We start from the raw sequence: 15,718 nt of genomic DNA on the forward strand, positions 1-15,718 counted from the left end.
TAATAGCGCAGCAGCGCTCTCTGCTGGTGAGTAATAATACAAAATTCAAACCCCACTCACCTCTCTTTTGCAGCATTTTTGACCATTTGCTTAAAAATATCAAAATCCCTGTTTGCAGCACGTTGCTGTTCAAAAACTTTGACATTTTTCCTCCTTGACTCCTTGGACACAAAGTGATATTTATCCAAAATGGGTCAGAGTTTTTCAGAACTGGTTATTTCCCCCCACCCTCATCACTCTGTGATCTAGTGGTTGCATAAAGCATGTTAATGTCAGCCCTCCCTCAGTCAGCGCCTGACACCTAATACCTTTTTGTTTTTTCATTCTCCGCCACCTGTTCTTGGCTGTCAGACAGTTCAGAGTGAAACTCAGCTGCCATCTTTGTGGAGGAACAACAGCTCTGTGACAAAGGCTTCCCAGCACTGCCCAGGGGACCCCAAATGTTGAGGCAGGTAGGTCCTTCTTTCAATTGGGGTTTGACTTTACAGCTGAAACACAGAAAAGATTGATCAAGAATATAAGAGAAATATTAGGGCTTTAATTTTTTTGTGTATTTATATAGTGTGTATCCATTTGTCTGCTGGTACCATTGCTTTATCTATTTATAGGCCTGGAAGGGCATTACCTCAGTGTCTGTTGAGAAATGTCATGCAACACATAAGGCCCTTACTGTATTCATTTGTAAATGTTAAGGTCAGCAAACTGCTTTAATTTAATGCAAAAGTGGCAAAGTTGACCTTTTACTAGTATCGTTTTATGCAGTCAAAACTGAATCCCAATGAGACATCAGGATTTTTTTTTTTAATGGGGGAAGGAATAGTGATAAGAACAACTGTGATAAGAGTGCGATCCAATGAATTATCTCGTATTCAGAACTTAAGAAAAAGCAAGAACATCCCTTAAAAAAGCTGAACTGGCCTCTGCAGCTTTTGTGATCTTTTTGTGATTGTCTGCTAAAACATGAAAAATTTAAATGATTTGCTACTCCCATGTTCCTTCTCCTCCATCTCTCTCAGGGAAGAAATGGAAGAAAGCTATGAAACATTTGAAGAGGAGTTATGGCCACCAAGAGCAGATCCTCCTCCACAGAAACCTGTTAGGCAGATCCGCAAACCAGGTGGCGACACACACACACACGCACTGAATTGTTAATGACTATGCATAAATGATTTCTTCCATTGCAAATACAGGATATGCGTACAACTCTATAAATACTAGGGAACAGCAGCACAAGGAGCCACCGAAATCTGACTCCTGGTGGAAAGCAACACAGTGATAATGAGCCACAGCCATGCTGGATGGATCATTTCTCAGTGCAGTGGGGTGCACTGCGCTTATTTCCACAAAAATAACATCTTCTGAAATATAAATCTAAACAAAAAAAAAGGAAAGTATCATATTTTCATGTCATATGTTCATGAGGCCTCTACAGCAGGAGTTTCTGGAAACTTTTTTTTTTGGAGAAACATTTTTCAGACTCATTGTCACAGTTTATTACACAGTTTAGCTGGTTTGGTCTTGACAGTGTAGAAGTCGAATTGTTCTCTGCGCGGCTAACAAGCTAGGCTATCAAATAGCACCAATGGCTGGAGAAAACAATAGCACCAACAGCTTCATGACAGTTTTGCTTCTCACACTCATATCTGACTTTGCGCTGGGCATAAAAATCTGGGCTTTTGTTCTTTTATTGGTTAATGATCAAGTGCATCAACCTCACCCTGAACTTTGTGCTAAGTGCATGTTGAGATGGGGAAACATAGCATTTAACATTCAGCTCAAAGCCAGCCGGAGCTCCCAGCATGCCTGCAGTCTTTTCAACCAGAACAGTATTTTTCACTGATGACTTGTAGTTTATCTACAGAGGAGTTAATAAAATTGAAAAACATGTGTTCAGCCAGCACAAGTATATGAATATATGTTAATAGATGTAAACAAACCAGTTCCAGATTGAGTGCATGGCTGTTTGGGGTTTTGTTTTTTTGTTAATGGTGTATGATATCACCCTTCATTAAATCTCCATCTGTCCCTTCCAGAAATGTACGCTACCAGAAAAATCAGGGAGGTAGGTTGGAAAACAACCAGCATTAACAATTTCTCACTCAGCTGCCAGCCCTCACAGCTCACAGACGTTTTCTATTAACCTTCACATTGTTCTTAAATAGGAAATGGCTCCAGCTCCACAGCAGCCAGCACCAGAACCCAAGACTATAACCAGAGAAGTCAGTTTCCCCAAACCAAGTGAGTCCCAGCTTTCTCCCCTACCCTTGTCTCCCTGATCCGTGCATCCTGTTAACTTCTTTTTTCTTTCAGCATCCTTGCACAAAACCTTGTCCATTCAGAATCCGACTCAGATCGAAACCCCGTGGGAGAACGTCACCCTGAACCGCTGTTTGCTTGTGGCCATTACCATCCTGGTGCTCACCTCAGGTTTTCAGAGGCTCAATGGCAAGTAAACCAGTGAACTAAAGTGAAAACTCAGGTATGAAAATAGCACATCTACTGTGAGTGAGTGATCCTTTCTTGTAACCAAAACAGAAACCTTACGTGGTCACAAAGCAGTTGAAGAGGAAGAAACTGGACTGACAATGAGGCGATCAGGCTCACTGCGACACAGAAGACCACTGCCGGAGGTAAATTGGCGATTAAAAATGATCGCTGATCAACATAGGTGGCGTGAACATTTTGTTTGATTGTTCTCCCCCGGCAGCCTGAAACATCTCTGTGGGAAGTCGTGTTTTGGTGGCTGCCTGACTTTGATGACGAGGAAGAAGAGGACGATGATGATGGCGAGGTTAAAAGGGGAAAATCAAAGAGAGGAGCAACAGCACGAGGATTAAGAGCTCTGAGAAACAAACCACTTCCAGATAAGAAACTCATAAAGCAAAGAGATAAGAACTTAAAGGACAGGAGAGCCACGAAAGCCAGAAATGAAGAAATCAAAGTAAAGAAAGGTAGAGACAAAAAAGGTGATCCTGAAGATGCAGGAGATGAGGAGGCTGTTGCTCAGGAAAATAAGAGGTCAGAGGCAAAGAAAAAGAGTCCAGAAGAATAATTTCACTCTAGTAGAAGCTATTTTCTCATCAGCTGGTATAATTTATTCATTATTAAAAGGTGGCAATTTTGTCAAAATCTGAGCCTTAAAGTGTGCTTGCAATGAAATCTTCTGACATGACTTTGTGCTGTGTTATAGATTTGGATGCTTTCTGGTGGTTTGGTGTATTAAATGCTTTATTTCAAACCGAGGCATCTTGTTAACCAATTTGTTTTTCTGGTTCTGAAAGGTGGCACTGAATAAATTATGCCCATCCATTCAAATGCAGTTAAAATGTCAACAGTGTGTTGCTAGAAGTGACTTCAAGTGTCAAGTGACTTCATTTGTCCAGTTTAGCTTGTTGTAGAGCCACTAAAGAGAGCCCAGTTAAAACAAACTGTCCTCTCAGTAAATTCAGGTTTTCACACTGATAAGCAAAGCTGAGATTCAGTATTTAAAGAACACTCAAGAAATCTTTTGGTGGAATATCTTTATAAAATCAAAGACTCTTATGACACAAACATTTTCTGTTTGTCCACAGCATTTAATTACAAAACCATAATCCTAAAATACGAACTTCCAATCACACCTCCATATCCAGAATGTGGATATTATTACAAAAGAGTGTGGTCATATTTATGATGCTGCAGTAAGAGACTGCCCTGCACATTTACATAAACCAAACAAAGACTGAAAACTCCAATAAACATGAACTTTAACCCTTTGCAGAAATAATAAAACTAAACATAACTGCAGTATCTACAAGGAGATGGACACTGTAAACAGGCAGGGCAGTGCGACTACACACCATTACAGAAATCAAGGTAAATCACTAAAAACAGATCACTGGCCAGAGATCAGTTATTAGCTAATGTAAGGCCCTCCGGAGGGGGTGGCCTCATTGGCATGGGGGGCATGGGCATCTGTGGGGGCATCTGAGGGGCTCCTGGGGCACCAGGCGGAAGAGGAGGGATGGACATTCCCCCTGGAGGGGGAGGGGGCAGAGAGTCGTTTGATGGGTGATCTCCACTCATAAGGGGAGGAGGACGCTTCACAGTGGCAGCAGGTGCTGGGCCGCTCGACTGGGTAACAGGTTTCTCCATTTTGAAGTGGAACTGTAGGAAAAACTGGATAGAACAACAAAAAAAGAACAATTAAAGACATGTTTCCACTATTAGAAACAATTTAGGAAAACTAATATACGAGTTCCACTAGTTCAAACTAGTGTATCACAGAAACTTTTTACAAGGATTTTTAAGATGAAGAGGTAAACATATAGAACAAATATTAAGGTCACTTTATTGACTCACTGTTCCCATCAACTGCTATTTGTGCATAACAGCTTGAAAAAATTTGAAATATAAACAAGTTCAAGCGACCGTTTTACCTTCATTCACCCACGGGCTGACATTCACCCACGTTTGTTTACTAATTAGATCAGGTTGCATGTAAATGAGGTAAACAATGATTCAGAGCTCTCTCACTCTGCGGCACATTATTGACTTCTCATACGGAAAGACAGGGAAAATTCCCCAAGGTGCGCATCTTATCAGACAGCTAGAAGCTAAATCTACACCTCTGCTGTTCCGTTTTTGACACACAGTGGGTCCACTTTGCTTCACCCCTCCCATTGGTTCTGGCTGCTGGACCCAATAACTCTACTGGCAGACACTCTGTAACATACATGGTACCTGTTTAGTTTCTTTGTTCCAGTGGGTCCAGAAGCGGTTTTCTGCTTTATCAATTTCTCTGCTGGGTACCTAAAACAGCAAACATCTTGTTATTATACGAGTGAAGGAAAAAATGACAAAGAAAAAACAAACATAAGGGGAAGAGAAAAGTGCAGGTCTCACCTTGAAAGCAATGGTCTCATATGGTTCAGCAGCAAAAAGCAGGTACTGCCAGCGACGATCGGGAGGCTCAATGCGCTGTTCGTAAGCAGACATGAAGCGATGCCTGGGTCCAATTCCTTCAGCGATCTCTGGATAGTCAATCTGATGGGCCAAGAAAAGAAGGTCAGTAACACATGGCCTTTACTGTTGTGGTGTTGTGAAACTTTGCAGGTTAGAGCATGAGGTTATGATTTGTTCCTGTGACCCAGTTTCAGTGTAAAGCCCCTTTACACTCACCAGATTATCCAAAGAATAAGTGAGCATTTTGCTTTGGTTTGAAGCACACAAATAATAACTTATTTACGTGGCCTCAAAAGGATACTGGATTATGTGCATTCTTTCAAAATATACAAACCTGGAAAAGTAAAGATTGCTGTCCCATCTCTGGATCCCTCTGTTTGGTCACTGTGAATAATAAAAAAAAAAAAAAAAGAAAACGTTAATTTTTTTTAACAATGCATTTTTTAAAGAAACTAGTATTATAAACCAAAGTGTGACTACCATATAAAATGCCAGAGCTTGCCTACCTTTGTATCCTGGTCGACCAATTTTGACAAACTTCTTGACCTCAACTTTCACTTTGGCTGGAGCTGGTTGAGCAGGAGCTTCTTTTGCTTCTTTGGCTGCCCTCCGTGCTCTGAAAAATGTATGTAAAAGGTTTTCCTCAAAATTACATTTCTTTAAATTTAAATTTCTCCAGAAGTTTCCCAGAAGTTTTAAATTGGGACTCATTTGTGTTAAACAGCCACTTTAATTAAATCAGAACATAAAGTTACAGCTATTGCACTTCTGTGTTGTAGCACAGATAATGTATGGACTTACAGATTGGTCTGGTGTTTCTTTCCTTGTGTGTGAGCCAAGTAGCTTCCCTGAAATACAGAGAGACATTTTTTAATTTTTCTTTTCAAATAAGACACCCCGATGACAAGAAATAAAAACAAATTCAGTTAACAGAGAAATGTCTCATTATGCATCTCTCACCTCATTGTTGTGAAGTGTCAGACAAAGTTTGCACTCATATGATCCTAAATGGTTCTTCATAAAGTAGGGGTCTTTGTTGATATCAATGGTCTCCAAAGCCAACTGACGTAACCGTTCTCGCCTGTCACGGTTACTCTCAGAGGCAGATGCCACCCCTCCGCTCCCCGTCTTCCCTCCAGCTCGATGCTGGAAATCCATTTTTGTAAGGTTTTGGACTTAAACAGTCACACGAACGTTGACAGTTACTCCAAATAGATTCCCCCGATTACCTGGTGAAAAACAAAACAATAAGTACTAGGGCTGGGCCATATCATACCATTCATAATACCGGTATAATGTTAGGCAATGATAAGAAAATGAAATATCGCAAAAGAATATGGGTAAAACGCGCACGTGCAGTGCCTTTGTTTTCATACATACATGGCGGAAAAAGCATGGTGGCGACGGAGAATGAGAAGGGCGAAAGCGAATCGTTGAATGAAACAGATGAACCAGAATTGGTTTGTAAAAATGCTGCAACTTCAGTGGTGTGGAACTGGTTTGGCTTTCATCCGTCAGATACACACCAAAGCACATTTTTTGGTAGAGAATGCAAGTGGGCCGTCGTTATTACCATACCGATTTTATGCAGTACGCGGCGCTCAAAAATCTGTCAAAAAATGTTTTAGTACGACTTTACGAAGCCGCACCACTTGATGGATTGTCGGAGCAGGTACCGTAGTCAGGAGCCTCGCAGAGTAATATGTACTGTGCTTCAACATAATATTACCGCATTGTGTGTATAACCTCTTTTTTTAAGTTTTATGGATATTATACATGGTTATGCTCAGGATATGTCGGCAAATTTCCACTGGTAATGCCTTTTGGTTAAACTGTCAGGAAGGAATTTGCATTTGCACTGTTAAATTTTTATATAGCTTTAATGCACATAAAAAACAGCTGCTTGTTTAAGTGAAAATACATTGATTTTTTTTTTTGCACTGATAAAGTTGTGGAGTTCTAAAATATTTTGTCTCGCGTCAATTATATCGTCAGTTATATTGTTATCGCAAATTTTCAAATATATATCGTGATAAATGTTTTTGGCCATATTACATTGCCCTAACAAGTACTGCCAGTGAAGGTCCACATTAATAACCCTGCACTCCAGGGCTGTAGCACAACAACAGCATCATGTGTAGATTTGCATTATTACTTGTGTTTTAGCTAAGGCTCTAACCTGGACACATTTTTATTGCTCAAACCTATATGGGTCATATAACCTGTTTTAAAAGCAACTCGTCATTACAATCCCCTCTATACGAAGATTCCCAATGCTAACGTCCTTACAAAGAGTCAACATGAACACTGCGGAGTAAGGCCCAAACAGCGGTTTTTAGAGGACCAAGTTAAGTTATCGGTGGCAATTTACCAGCGAGCAAAAAAAGATTCTTCCCGTTATTAAAAAAGAAATCCATTCTTCTGAATGATCCCAACAACATCTAGCTAGCTGTAGCATTTTAGCATACAAAAGCCGCTAAATGCGCTAGCAATTTTAATGCTAAGCTAATGGTGCTACCAAATAAAAATGAAAAGCTTTTAACAAATACAGATGATTAAAGTGAATATTAAAAATGCAAAATGACCACATCCGTTAGCCACAAAATTAAACATTTTAGGAGTCTACAAACAGATTACTTTATCAAAACACTCACCAGTTTCACAACGACAGCGACACGCTCATCTGATTTGTTGCGCGCATGCGCTTCAGTAGATTCTTTTTCCCGGGTTTTGGTGGTTTGTAAAAATCCCTCTGGTGTGTTACTGCCACCTGCTGGGCTGGATCTCCAGCCAACACGACGGCTGGACCTATGAGGGGGGCCTTCGTGTTCTTAAATTTCTGATTGTTTCACAGCAGCAGACACAGGAGGTAAAAAATAATTAATTAAAAAACATAAACTGCTCAGTGGTTCATTTAGAAATTCTGGCCTTTTTCCTATTTCATTTTCAGTAGAAACACAATTCTAAAACACAATTTTTAAAGTTTAGCATTTTTTTTAAAGTTTTTTTTCTTAATTTCTTAATTTTTTTTCATTGTACTTGACAGTTTTTTTTAGTTTCGATTTCATTTTCAGGTAAGCTGTAGTGCTAAGAGGCCTAAAAGTTCTGCTAGCCACCACTAGCCTGAAGCATTTAAGGCAGGATGGAACAATAATTTCATGGTCTTTACCCCAAATTCTGACACTATCATTCAAATGTGGCAGCACCAATAAATATGCTTATTTAATTTTATTTAATTTATTTAATTTTCATAAGCTTGTGTGAATTGTAGCCTCAGCTTCCCTTTCGTAACTGACACGAGTGGCACCAGATGTGGTCTTCTGCTGCTATATCCTATCAGCTTCAGTGTTCAATGTGTTGCCCATTCAGAGACACTCTTCTGCATATTTTGGTAGTAATCACTGGTTATTTGAGTTACCGTTGCCTTCCTGACAGTTTGAACCAGCTTGGCCATTCTCCGCTGACCTCTAGTATTAGAAAGACATTACAAATACATTTGTAATACCAGCAGAGAATCAGAATCAGAATACTTTAATAATCCTTAACGAAATTATGTGGGTTTCAGTTGCTCCAAGACAATAACAGTAATAGACTAAAGTAATGAAATAATATAATACATTACAAAGTTTACAAATGTAAGAAATAGCACTAATATATACACATGTTCAATTGTAAATATCAAGAAGAAAGGGCACAGAGCAAAGGAGCCATTTTTGACCTGCAGAGGGCAGTAACGCGCCTGACGAAGAAGAGGAAGAAGACAACCTTAGCAGAGAGGAGTGTCATTACTACTAGAGGTGTGGGTGTGTGACATGAAGTCCAGAGCTGTTGTTTTCAGTTGACCCTCAGAAATGATCAAACGCAGTCCGACAGGTTTCGGGGACGTTAGATAACGAAGCAGCGACGTGGACTCAGCGGTGTATACAGTATAGTTTTTGCACCGTACTACCGTTAGCTAACTCCTGTGTTATGCTTTCGACTGGGGGTACGGGTCCTCTTTAGCATCCGTGTACCTGCGTGTGTCCATCTGTTTGTCAAGCCTGTGAGTGTTTGTGTGTGTCCGCGATGCGTTTCAACGAGAAGGAGCTGGTGTTACTGAGCCGCCAGCCCTCGGAGAGAGCAGCTGAACTGGGGATGAGAGGTCCCAAGAAAGGAGACGGTAAGGACAATCATTCAGACGCACTTCCGTTTCGTGTATTTGGGCACAGCAGCTAATGTCAGCATCAGATATTAGACATATCTCTCTGTGTACTTCATGCGACAGCTGGGCTGCTTTGTGTTTGTTGTAGAGACGAGTTTGTCTGTCTAACTTCCCTTTTGTGGCCTTGCAGTTGTAAAGAAGAGGCTAGTGAAACTTGTCGTCAACTTCCTCTTTTATTTCCGGACTGATGAGGAAGAGGTCAGTATGCTTGTTGTCACAGCATTTTCTGTGAATACATTTGTTTCAAAAGTGGGGTCAAAATTAACTGAGTGTTTATTTGGCAGCCAATTGGAGCTTTGCTGCTGGAGCAGTGTAGGGTGGAGAGGGAGGACAGCCAGACTTTCTCTATTGGTAAGCTTCAGCATCCTTTAGAGGTACAGTTAGGAGTGACTGTAAGTCTATAAGTGACCGATTTGTTTTTGGTAGTTCTGCCTCTGTACACAACCCCAGTGGTTTTTACATCAAACAATGAACATGCCTTTGAAGCGCAGACTCCCAGCCTCTTTAGGAGTTACAACCATTTTTATAAACTGTAACCCTCTGCGCTGGTCTTTGTTGCAGCCACCTTTAGTTACTAGTTTTGTGTTATTGGGTTGAGATCGGGTGACCAACTTCAGTTGAAGACGATCCCATTTCTTTGGTTTAAAAAACTCCTGAGTTGCTTTTGCTCATATTTCTATCAGCAGTCACAGAGTGCAACTCCCGCCGAAGAGCAAGGGCTGTGCTAAAACTGTTATATTTTATGATGTCTTTATTACAACATGCTGACATCAACCTGTTAATGGCATCATTGTGACATCATCGGGTGTCGTATTGAGAAAATTGAAAGTGTGTTGTACTGGTCTCTCCATGTGCTTTCATATGATATATTACTCAATATAATTTCTTTAAAATGGTTTTCAAGGTCAACTTTGACCTTGGGTGCTAGAAATGAAGATAAAGGTCAAATGCTTAGCCAACCTAGTTTTAATTTACCCCATGGTCTAGTTTCTTGTTGTGAAATTTGAAGACAATCCATTAAAAAAATTGTGGATGATATAAAGTTTACAGCTTTTTTTTCATATTCTGTGTGACTTTAGCATTGACACAATTCTCACTAAAATGAAATCACCTCGAGCTGTATTGGTATCTACCATCACACCAAATGTGAAAATTATATCATGAAAACTGTGGACACTAAACTGCTAACAAGTAGACAGACAAATGGTACCGATTACATACTTCGTCACTTTGGAGGGAAAATAAATATTAGTGATCCGGTTCCACTGGCAGCCATATAATGCCCATGTATGACAGATAATGTGTGATGCCTCCGATCATGAGCTGTGTCTTTCCTTCTCTGTACTTTTCTCCTTCCATCATCCTGGTACAAGTTCATCTTGGTTTGATCTGTGCAGACTCTGTTAGATGTTTTCTGAAAAAGTCTAATCTGGCCTTCCTTTTCTTGAATGTAACCAGTGGTTTGCACCTTGTTGTAAACTCTCAGCATTTCCATTCATGAAGGTGTCTCTTCATTCTAGACTTTGATGTTGTTGAGTTGGCCAGTGCATTTCTTCTTCCTTTTTAAGAATGCACCAGATTGCTCATTTGGCTGTTCCTACAGTTGTTGTTGTTGTCTCTCATTTAGGTTTATTTTGGTTATTCGGCCTCCTGCGCCTTCATCAACATCATCTGGAATCAACTCCATACTTTTTATCTGCTTATCTTGTCATTGAACAAGGAAACAGGAAACACCTGGTCATGAAACTGGCAGTCAGGTGTTTGACTGTGTAAGAAATGGTTGTAATACCTAAACAATCAGTTCATTACTTTTGTTAACTACATTGAGTTAAAGCTAAAGTCTGCACTTCTGTAATATTGTAATAGTTTGATGCAGAATGAACCGTGGTGGTATATAGAAGCAAAACTACAAAAACATATTGACCTAACTGTATATTTCACTTTCTCACTGGTGCTCTGCTGTTTCTGCTTGTTTCCTTCATGTGTTTCTGATCTCTAATGGCCTCTGTTTGCTGTAGCATTTCTGGATGAAGCAGAGAGGAAATATGTGTTTGAATGTGATACTGAAGAGCAGTGTGCCGAGTGGATAGACTCCATTATCAAAGCAAGGTAGGACTGACTTTTCTTCTTTCTTATTCCAGGAAGCACAGAAGCTTACAGACACTTACAGCCGTCAATAAGTGATTAATAAATGGAGAAAAACGTAACTTTTAAACCAAATGTATTTTTTTGACCGGGTATCAAATAATATCCCATAAAGGTCAGAACACACTCACTGCATACTCCAATAGTTACACCTGTTAAACTGATCTTTAAAGCAAATATTTAATCAGCCAATCACGTGATAGAAACTCATTGGAGTTAGCCAAGTAAACACAGTCATGATGATCTGCTGAAGTTCAAACTAAGCATGGTGCAGGTGGTGATGGCCAAGACAAAAAAAGTAAAACCCTTAACCCCCCCACAGTGAGTAGTTTTGTTTTTTGTATTTGTTTAATTTGCTATATTGCGTATTTAAAAACACAGAGCTGTACTGACTACATATGCTCATAAAGTCTAAAAGAAGAGCATTTTGTGTGTGTTTTCTAACTTAATAACCAAATAATGAAAAGCTGTGTTCTGTACAGCTGAATATGTTTACACATCTATGCCATTTGAACAGTGTGGGTAGAACAAGTGACGCCTCACATAGTAACAGAGTAACAGACTCACATGGGTGAAACTGTCACAAATGAATGATTTTGCTGTTTTCAGAGGCACAGTGTTAGAAATGTGAGTGTTAAACGGCTTCAGTCTGATCCATAACAGCTCTGACATATTGTTTTAAAGCTTACTGGGAATGCATAATACTCCCAAACAGCAGAGGATATCTGAGGAGGATCATAGCGCTCTAACTTCTCCTTTGGGCTTCAGTGAGTCTGCCGGAAAAATTGTCAGACCTGGCAGCTGTGGCGTCGGGCACATTTAATATTGTGCTTGATTAATGTATCTGCTAACTGCTAATTGAGTGGTAGCTCAGACAGACCTGCTGGGCTTCATGTGAGCAGACAGGCGGAGAGAAGATGGGAGACAGAGAGACCCGCAGAGTCCATTTCTCACAAATAATAATCATCATAATAACAGTAATACACTATATTTTTATAGTGTATTGTTATTTTAATATAACACAGTTTACAAAGTGCATTGACAGCCAGGGGTACACAGCCATTAAAGTCACATAAATACACACATATATATTCAAAAAAGACTAAAAATGTGAATAAAATGAATGACCTACTGGAGCAAGGATTGACTTAGAAGCAAGTCTATAAAAAGAAAGAGGAAGTGATTCTGTAAGCCTGCTGTCTTCAAGAAGGTCATTACAGGATCTAAGGCTGTGAGCAAGCTTATACGGGGTCAGTAGTTCTGCTATGAACCCAGACAAGGATGAGCTAATCAGTAAAATCCTAAAATCAGATTTAAACCATAGAGGAAGCAAGCAGAAAGAACCCAGGGTAGGGGTCATATGATGCTGTCTGCTAAAATCAGTAAGAAGCCTAGCAAAAGAGCACCCATTCATATTTTAGCTTGTTTACATAAACCAATAAGAGATTTTATTAGTGGACAAGAAGTAGACACAGATCAGCTGAACAGGTAAATGGTATGAAACAAAAACATTTGTTCTTTATTCCACTTTTAACTTTTGTTTAACTTTTTTATTTAAGCATTTTTTTATAGTAACAGTAATAATAACAATAGTAACTATATTAATAAGATGAGCTATAAAAATACTACAAAATCAGCTATGAAAAACTGTGTCTCTGCAAGACAGATGTATTGAAAATAAATAGTTGTCCGTCTTGGTAGCGGAGTGTATAATTCATTGTCCTTAGAGCTGACAGGAGGTCAGCCGAGGCCAGGCAGACTGCCGGGTTTGTAACGCACTGGTGGAAACCCTGAGCTTGCGTAACGTAGCTAGCATGGCCCAGCTACCTGTCAACGAGCAACAAACAATTAAAATGTTCCTGTACAGAACATTTTAAGTCGATCCTTGCTCCAGAGGAAGTTCCTGTGACTGTGTTTAATGTTACAAGCTGAGTTGCAGCTCTGATCTTTACTGTATTTGTCTAACATTATTTCTCCCTAAATGTCAAGTTCATTTGTTGTCTAATCTCTTGCAGTTACGAGTTCATGAGGAAGAATCTTATATTCTATCGAACAGAAATCCACAGGCTCACAGGGAAGGTGAGACCCCTCGCAGCAGCACGCCGGTGCGCTAAATGCCACACAGATGGTGCTTCTAATCAGCAGCGTTCATACTGTGGGATGGTTACAGTGCGGTTTGGAGTTCATATTATCATCATCAATAGCAGACAGACTGGTAGATTAATGAAGGGGGATGGTTTTGGTTTTGGTTTTGCTCGGCAATGCTGAGCTCTCTCGGCTGCTAAGATTCATGTAAACAACACTGTGGAATTTCATGATGACTCTCAAAGCGCACAACGAAACATGCCAGAGAAAGCTCAATTAGCAATGTGTCTCTCTAGAAACAATTTCCTAGTTACTCGGGATGAGACAGGCTGCAAAAGCTTTTCTCCTTGTGTTGTACATTTGATTGTGCATATAATTATTCATTGCAGTGTGAGCCGCAGCTGAAATCCCACTAACCTCTGGAGATCTCAAAAATCTCTAAGTAAAAGCCAGGCTTTCTGACCTCTAGGTTTGAGTGCTTTTCTATTTGTTTGGTTCTTTGAGTCTGATTTTGCTGAAGTAAACATTTCATATAAACTCTGCTTCTGCTTCAGTAACAGCTAATTTTCCCTGTACACTGTTTTACTCACTGCCTGCTTTCTCCACAGGACCCCTTGGAGCAGTATGGTATATCCGATGAAGCTCGTTTCCAGGTCAGCAACGGTCGGCCGCTTGTGGCTAGAGATACCTCCTCCCTGTAGACCAGCGTCCTGTGTTCACATTCTATGTTTTATTTTGATTAGTTCACTCTGCCATTCCAGCATCACTCCACACTGGTTTGAAAACCACAGTGTTATCGCCCACAATCTTGCTCCTTAGAGCTCTACTGCGCTGCATTTATTATATCTCGGGTTGCCTCAGACCTATGCAGGTGTCTTAGGTAATGTAAAGCCATCCTCAGTTTAGTCCTGCTGCGTCTTTGTCAGTCAGTACAAGCAACGCAATGCTTTGGTTAAGTCAACACTATCATATTTGTGATTTCGGGGCATTCTCATTTGCCTTTTCTGTGTCATTTTTAGACTTCTGGCCCAGTTAATCAGTTCCCTGTATAAACATTTTATGTTTTCTACTGTTGATGCTATACATTCAGACAATGTGATTTCAAGAGCGACTTTCATTCAGGACTATTAGTAATGTGAGTAGAACTATGTTCAAAATATCTAATTTGAGGACATATTAACACGTAAACCATTGTTTTAATGGAGCCTTTTAAAAGAAGCTTACAGTTGACAGCGTGCCTGATTTAGAAAACCTTTGGCAGTATTCCTGCTCTGATTTGAACTGTTTTTGAGTCTTTTGAGCTGCTGAGTTGAGCCACATATTTTACTTAGTGTCTGTGAAAAAGGCAAAGCTGTCCAGATGTGTATTTATCATGTTATGCCTCATTGTTAGATTCCTTTAGTGTTTGAGACAATACTTTTGCACAGTTATTGGGTGTTGAGGGTTGTTTCTTTTATTACAACTATCGTACTTGATCAGCCTGCTGTACCTTTTCTGTGGCACTTTGATTCAGACCCCTTTATGTAAGCTGTTGAACCATGTGTTTAAAAACCAGGCTCTTGGCATGATTCAGGAAATAAAAATAAACAAATCACGTGAATATTTGTGAAAACGAGAGCTGACATTTTGCTCTCAACTCAAGTTTCCTGTAAGACTTTTTTGCATCTTTCAAATTAGCGAAATCTTTGTTTTTCAAGAGTCTCTCTGTAATTGCATGTCATTGAATGTATCTTCATTTTAAATGTTTTGCACATAGAACTTTTGTTTTTAGTTAACAACATCTGCTTCACTGGCATCTCTTTTTTATACTAATAAAGCCATTTGAAAGAAATTTTAAATTCATCCAGTGTGTCATCTGTCAACCAAAAGTGAAAGCATTTGATAACACACACACACGCACACACACACAAAATGTAATGTGTGTCGGTGGCTACATCCAGCTCTTGTAAATAGTCTGTAGCTTAGGTTCTATAGGTTCTTAATACATTTTGGCCTGCCAGGGTGTAGCTGGAGCCCCTGTGCACACACTAAACTAAACAGACAGGCACACCTCCACTGCTACTACAAATACACAAAATGAAACAAAAAGGAAAGTTGATGCTGAAGGCAAATAATTTCAGCTAAGGCGAGAGACTGAGCTTTCGTATTTCCCTGGTGTAAAGAAGTGCTTGTGTATCAATTTTCCATAAGCCAATTTCTGTTATCAAACGACACAATTTCCTTTGTCATTTTGATGTTTGAATCCACACACCAGCAAAGGAGGAGTTGTGAACAGGGAGCTGAGGCTTCAAAAAGTCAATGAAGTGAGAAGAGGCATGCAACATCAGCACAGCAGACGGGTTG

General features: G+C 39.9%; 3 protein-coding genes across 3 annotated transcripts; 2 read left to right on the plus strand and 1 right to left on the minus strand.

Annotated features, from left to right (window-relative positions):
• Nucleotides 1-340: 340 nt before the first annotated feature.
• LOC102194779 (uncharacterized) lies at nucleotides 341-3,238 on the plus strand. Its single transcript, XM_005721165.1, has 7 exons — nucleotides 341-448; nucleotides 1,017-1,117; nucleotides 2,034-2,062; nucleotides 2,163-2,238; nucleotides 2,311-2,445; nucleotides 2,536-2,630; nucleotides 2,708-3,238. The coding sequence occupies exons 1-7, from the start codon at nucleotides 441-443 to the stop codon at nucleotides 3,050-3,052; spliced, it is 789 nt and encodes a 262-aa protein (XP_005721222.1). The 5' UTR covers nucleotides 341-440; the 3' UTR covers nucleotides 3,053-3,238.
• A 266-nt stretch (nucleotides 3,239-3,504) lies between these two features.
• Nucleotides 3,505-7,706, minus strand: sf3a2 (splicing factor 3a, subunit 2). Its single transcript, XM_005721166.2, has 8 exons — nucleotides 7,599-7,706; nucleotides 5,905-6,173; nucleotides 5,746-5,792; nucleotides 5,451-5,560; nucleotides 5,279-5,328; nucleotides 4,885-5,025; nucleotides 4,723-4,791; nucleotides 3,505-4,158 (listed from the first exon to the last, which is right to left on the minus strand). Exons 2-8 carry the CDS (start codon nucleotides 6,100-6,102, stop codon nucleotides 3,889-3,891), a joined length of 885 nt encoding a protein of 294 aa, XP_005721223.1. The 5' UTR covers nucleotides 6,103-6,173; nucleotides 7,599-7,706; the 3' UTR covers nucleotides 3,505-3,888.
• Nucleotides 7,707-8,678: 972 nt separating this feature from the next.
• Nucleotides 8,679-15,197, plus strand: plekhj1 (pleckstrin homology domain containing, family J member 1). Its single transcript, XM_005721167.1, has 6 exons — nucleotides 8,679-9,103; nucleotides 9,276-9,343; nucleotides 9,430-9,496; nucleotides 11,164-11,254; nucleotides 13,306-13,369; nucleotides 13,984-15,197. Exons 1-6 carry the CDS (start codon nucleotides 9,010-9,012, stop codon nucleotides 14,074-14,076), a joined length of 477 nt encoding a protein of 158 aa, XP_005721224.1. The 5' UTR covers nucleotides 8,679-9,009; the 3' UTR covers nucleotides 14,077-15,197.
• The last annotated feature ends 521 nt before the right edge of the window (nucleotides 15,198-15,718 follow it).

The sequence above is a fragment of the Pundamilia nyererei genome, unplaced genomic scaffold (genome assembly GCF_000239375.1).
Source record: "Pundamilia nyererei isolate P.nyererei 1_Seehausen unplaced genomic scaffold, PunNye1.0 scaffold00004, whole genome shotgun sequence".
NCBI classification, from domain to species: Eukaryota; Metazoa; Chordata; class Actinopteri; order Cichliformes; family Cichlidae; genus Pundamilia; species Pundamilia nyererei.

What these genes read in the sequence shown, in the direction of transcription:
- LOC102194779 (XM_005721165.1), top strand. An exon ending in AGTCAGTTTCCCCAAACCAA is followed by an intron (nt 2,239 to 2,310) that starts GTGAGTCCCAGC and finishes TTTTTCTTTCAG; the next exon opens with CATCCTTGCACAAAACCTTG. An exon ending in AGGTTTTCAGAGGCTCAATG is followed by an intron (nt 2,446 to 2,535) that starts GCAAGTAAACCA and finishes TAACCAAAACAG; the next exon opens with AAACCTTACGTGGTCACAAA.
- sf3a2 (XM_005721166.2), bottom strand. Translation starts at nt 6,102, where the DNA reads ATGGATTTCCAGCATCGAGCTGGAGGGAAGACGGGGAGCGGAGGGGTG. An exon ending in TGACACTTCACAACAATGAG is followed by an intron (nt 5,793 to 5,904) that starts GTGAGAGATGCA and finishes TCTGTATTTCAG; the next exon opens with GGAAGCTACTTGGCTCACAC. An exon ending in TGGTCGACCAGGATACAAAG is followed by an intron (nt 5,329 to 5,450) that starts GTAGGCAAGCTC and finishes TATTATTCACAG; the next exon opens with TGACCAAACAGAGGGATCCA.
- plekhj1 (XM_005721167.1), top strand. Translation starts at nt 9,010, where the DNA reads ATGCGTTTCAACGAGAAGGAGCTGGTGTTACTGAGCCGCCAGCCCTCG. An exon ending in AGGTCCCAAGAAAGGAGACG is followed by an intron (nt 9,104 to 9,275) that starts GTAAGGACAATC and finishes GTGGCCTTGCAG; the next exon opens with TTGTAAAGAAGAGGCTAGTG. An exon ending in TCCACAGGCTCACAGGGAAG is followed by an intron (nt 13,370 to 13,983) that starts GTGAGACCCCTC and finishes CTTTCTCCACAG; the next exon opens with GACCCCTTGGAGCAGTATGG.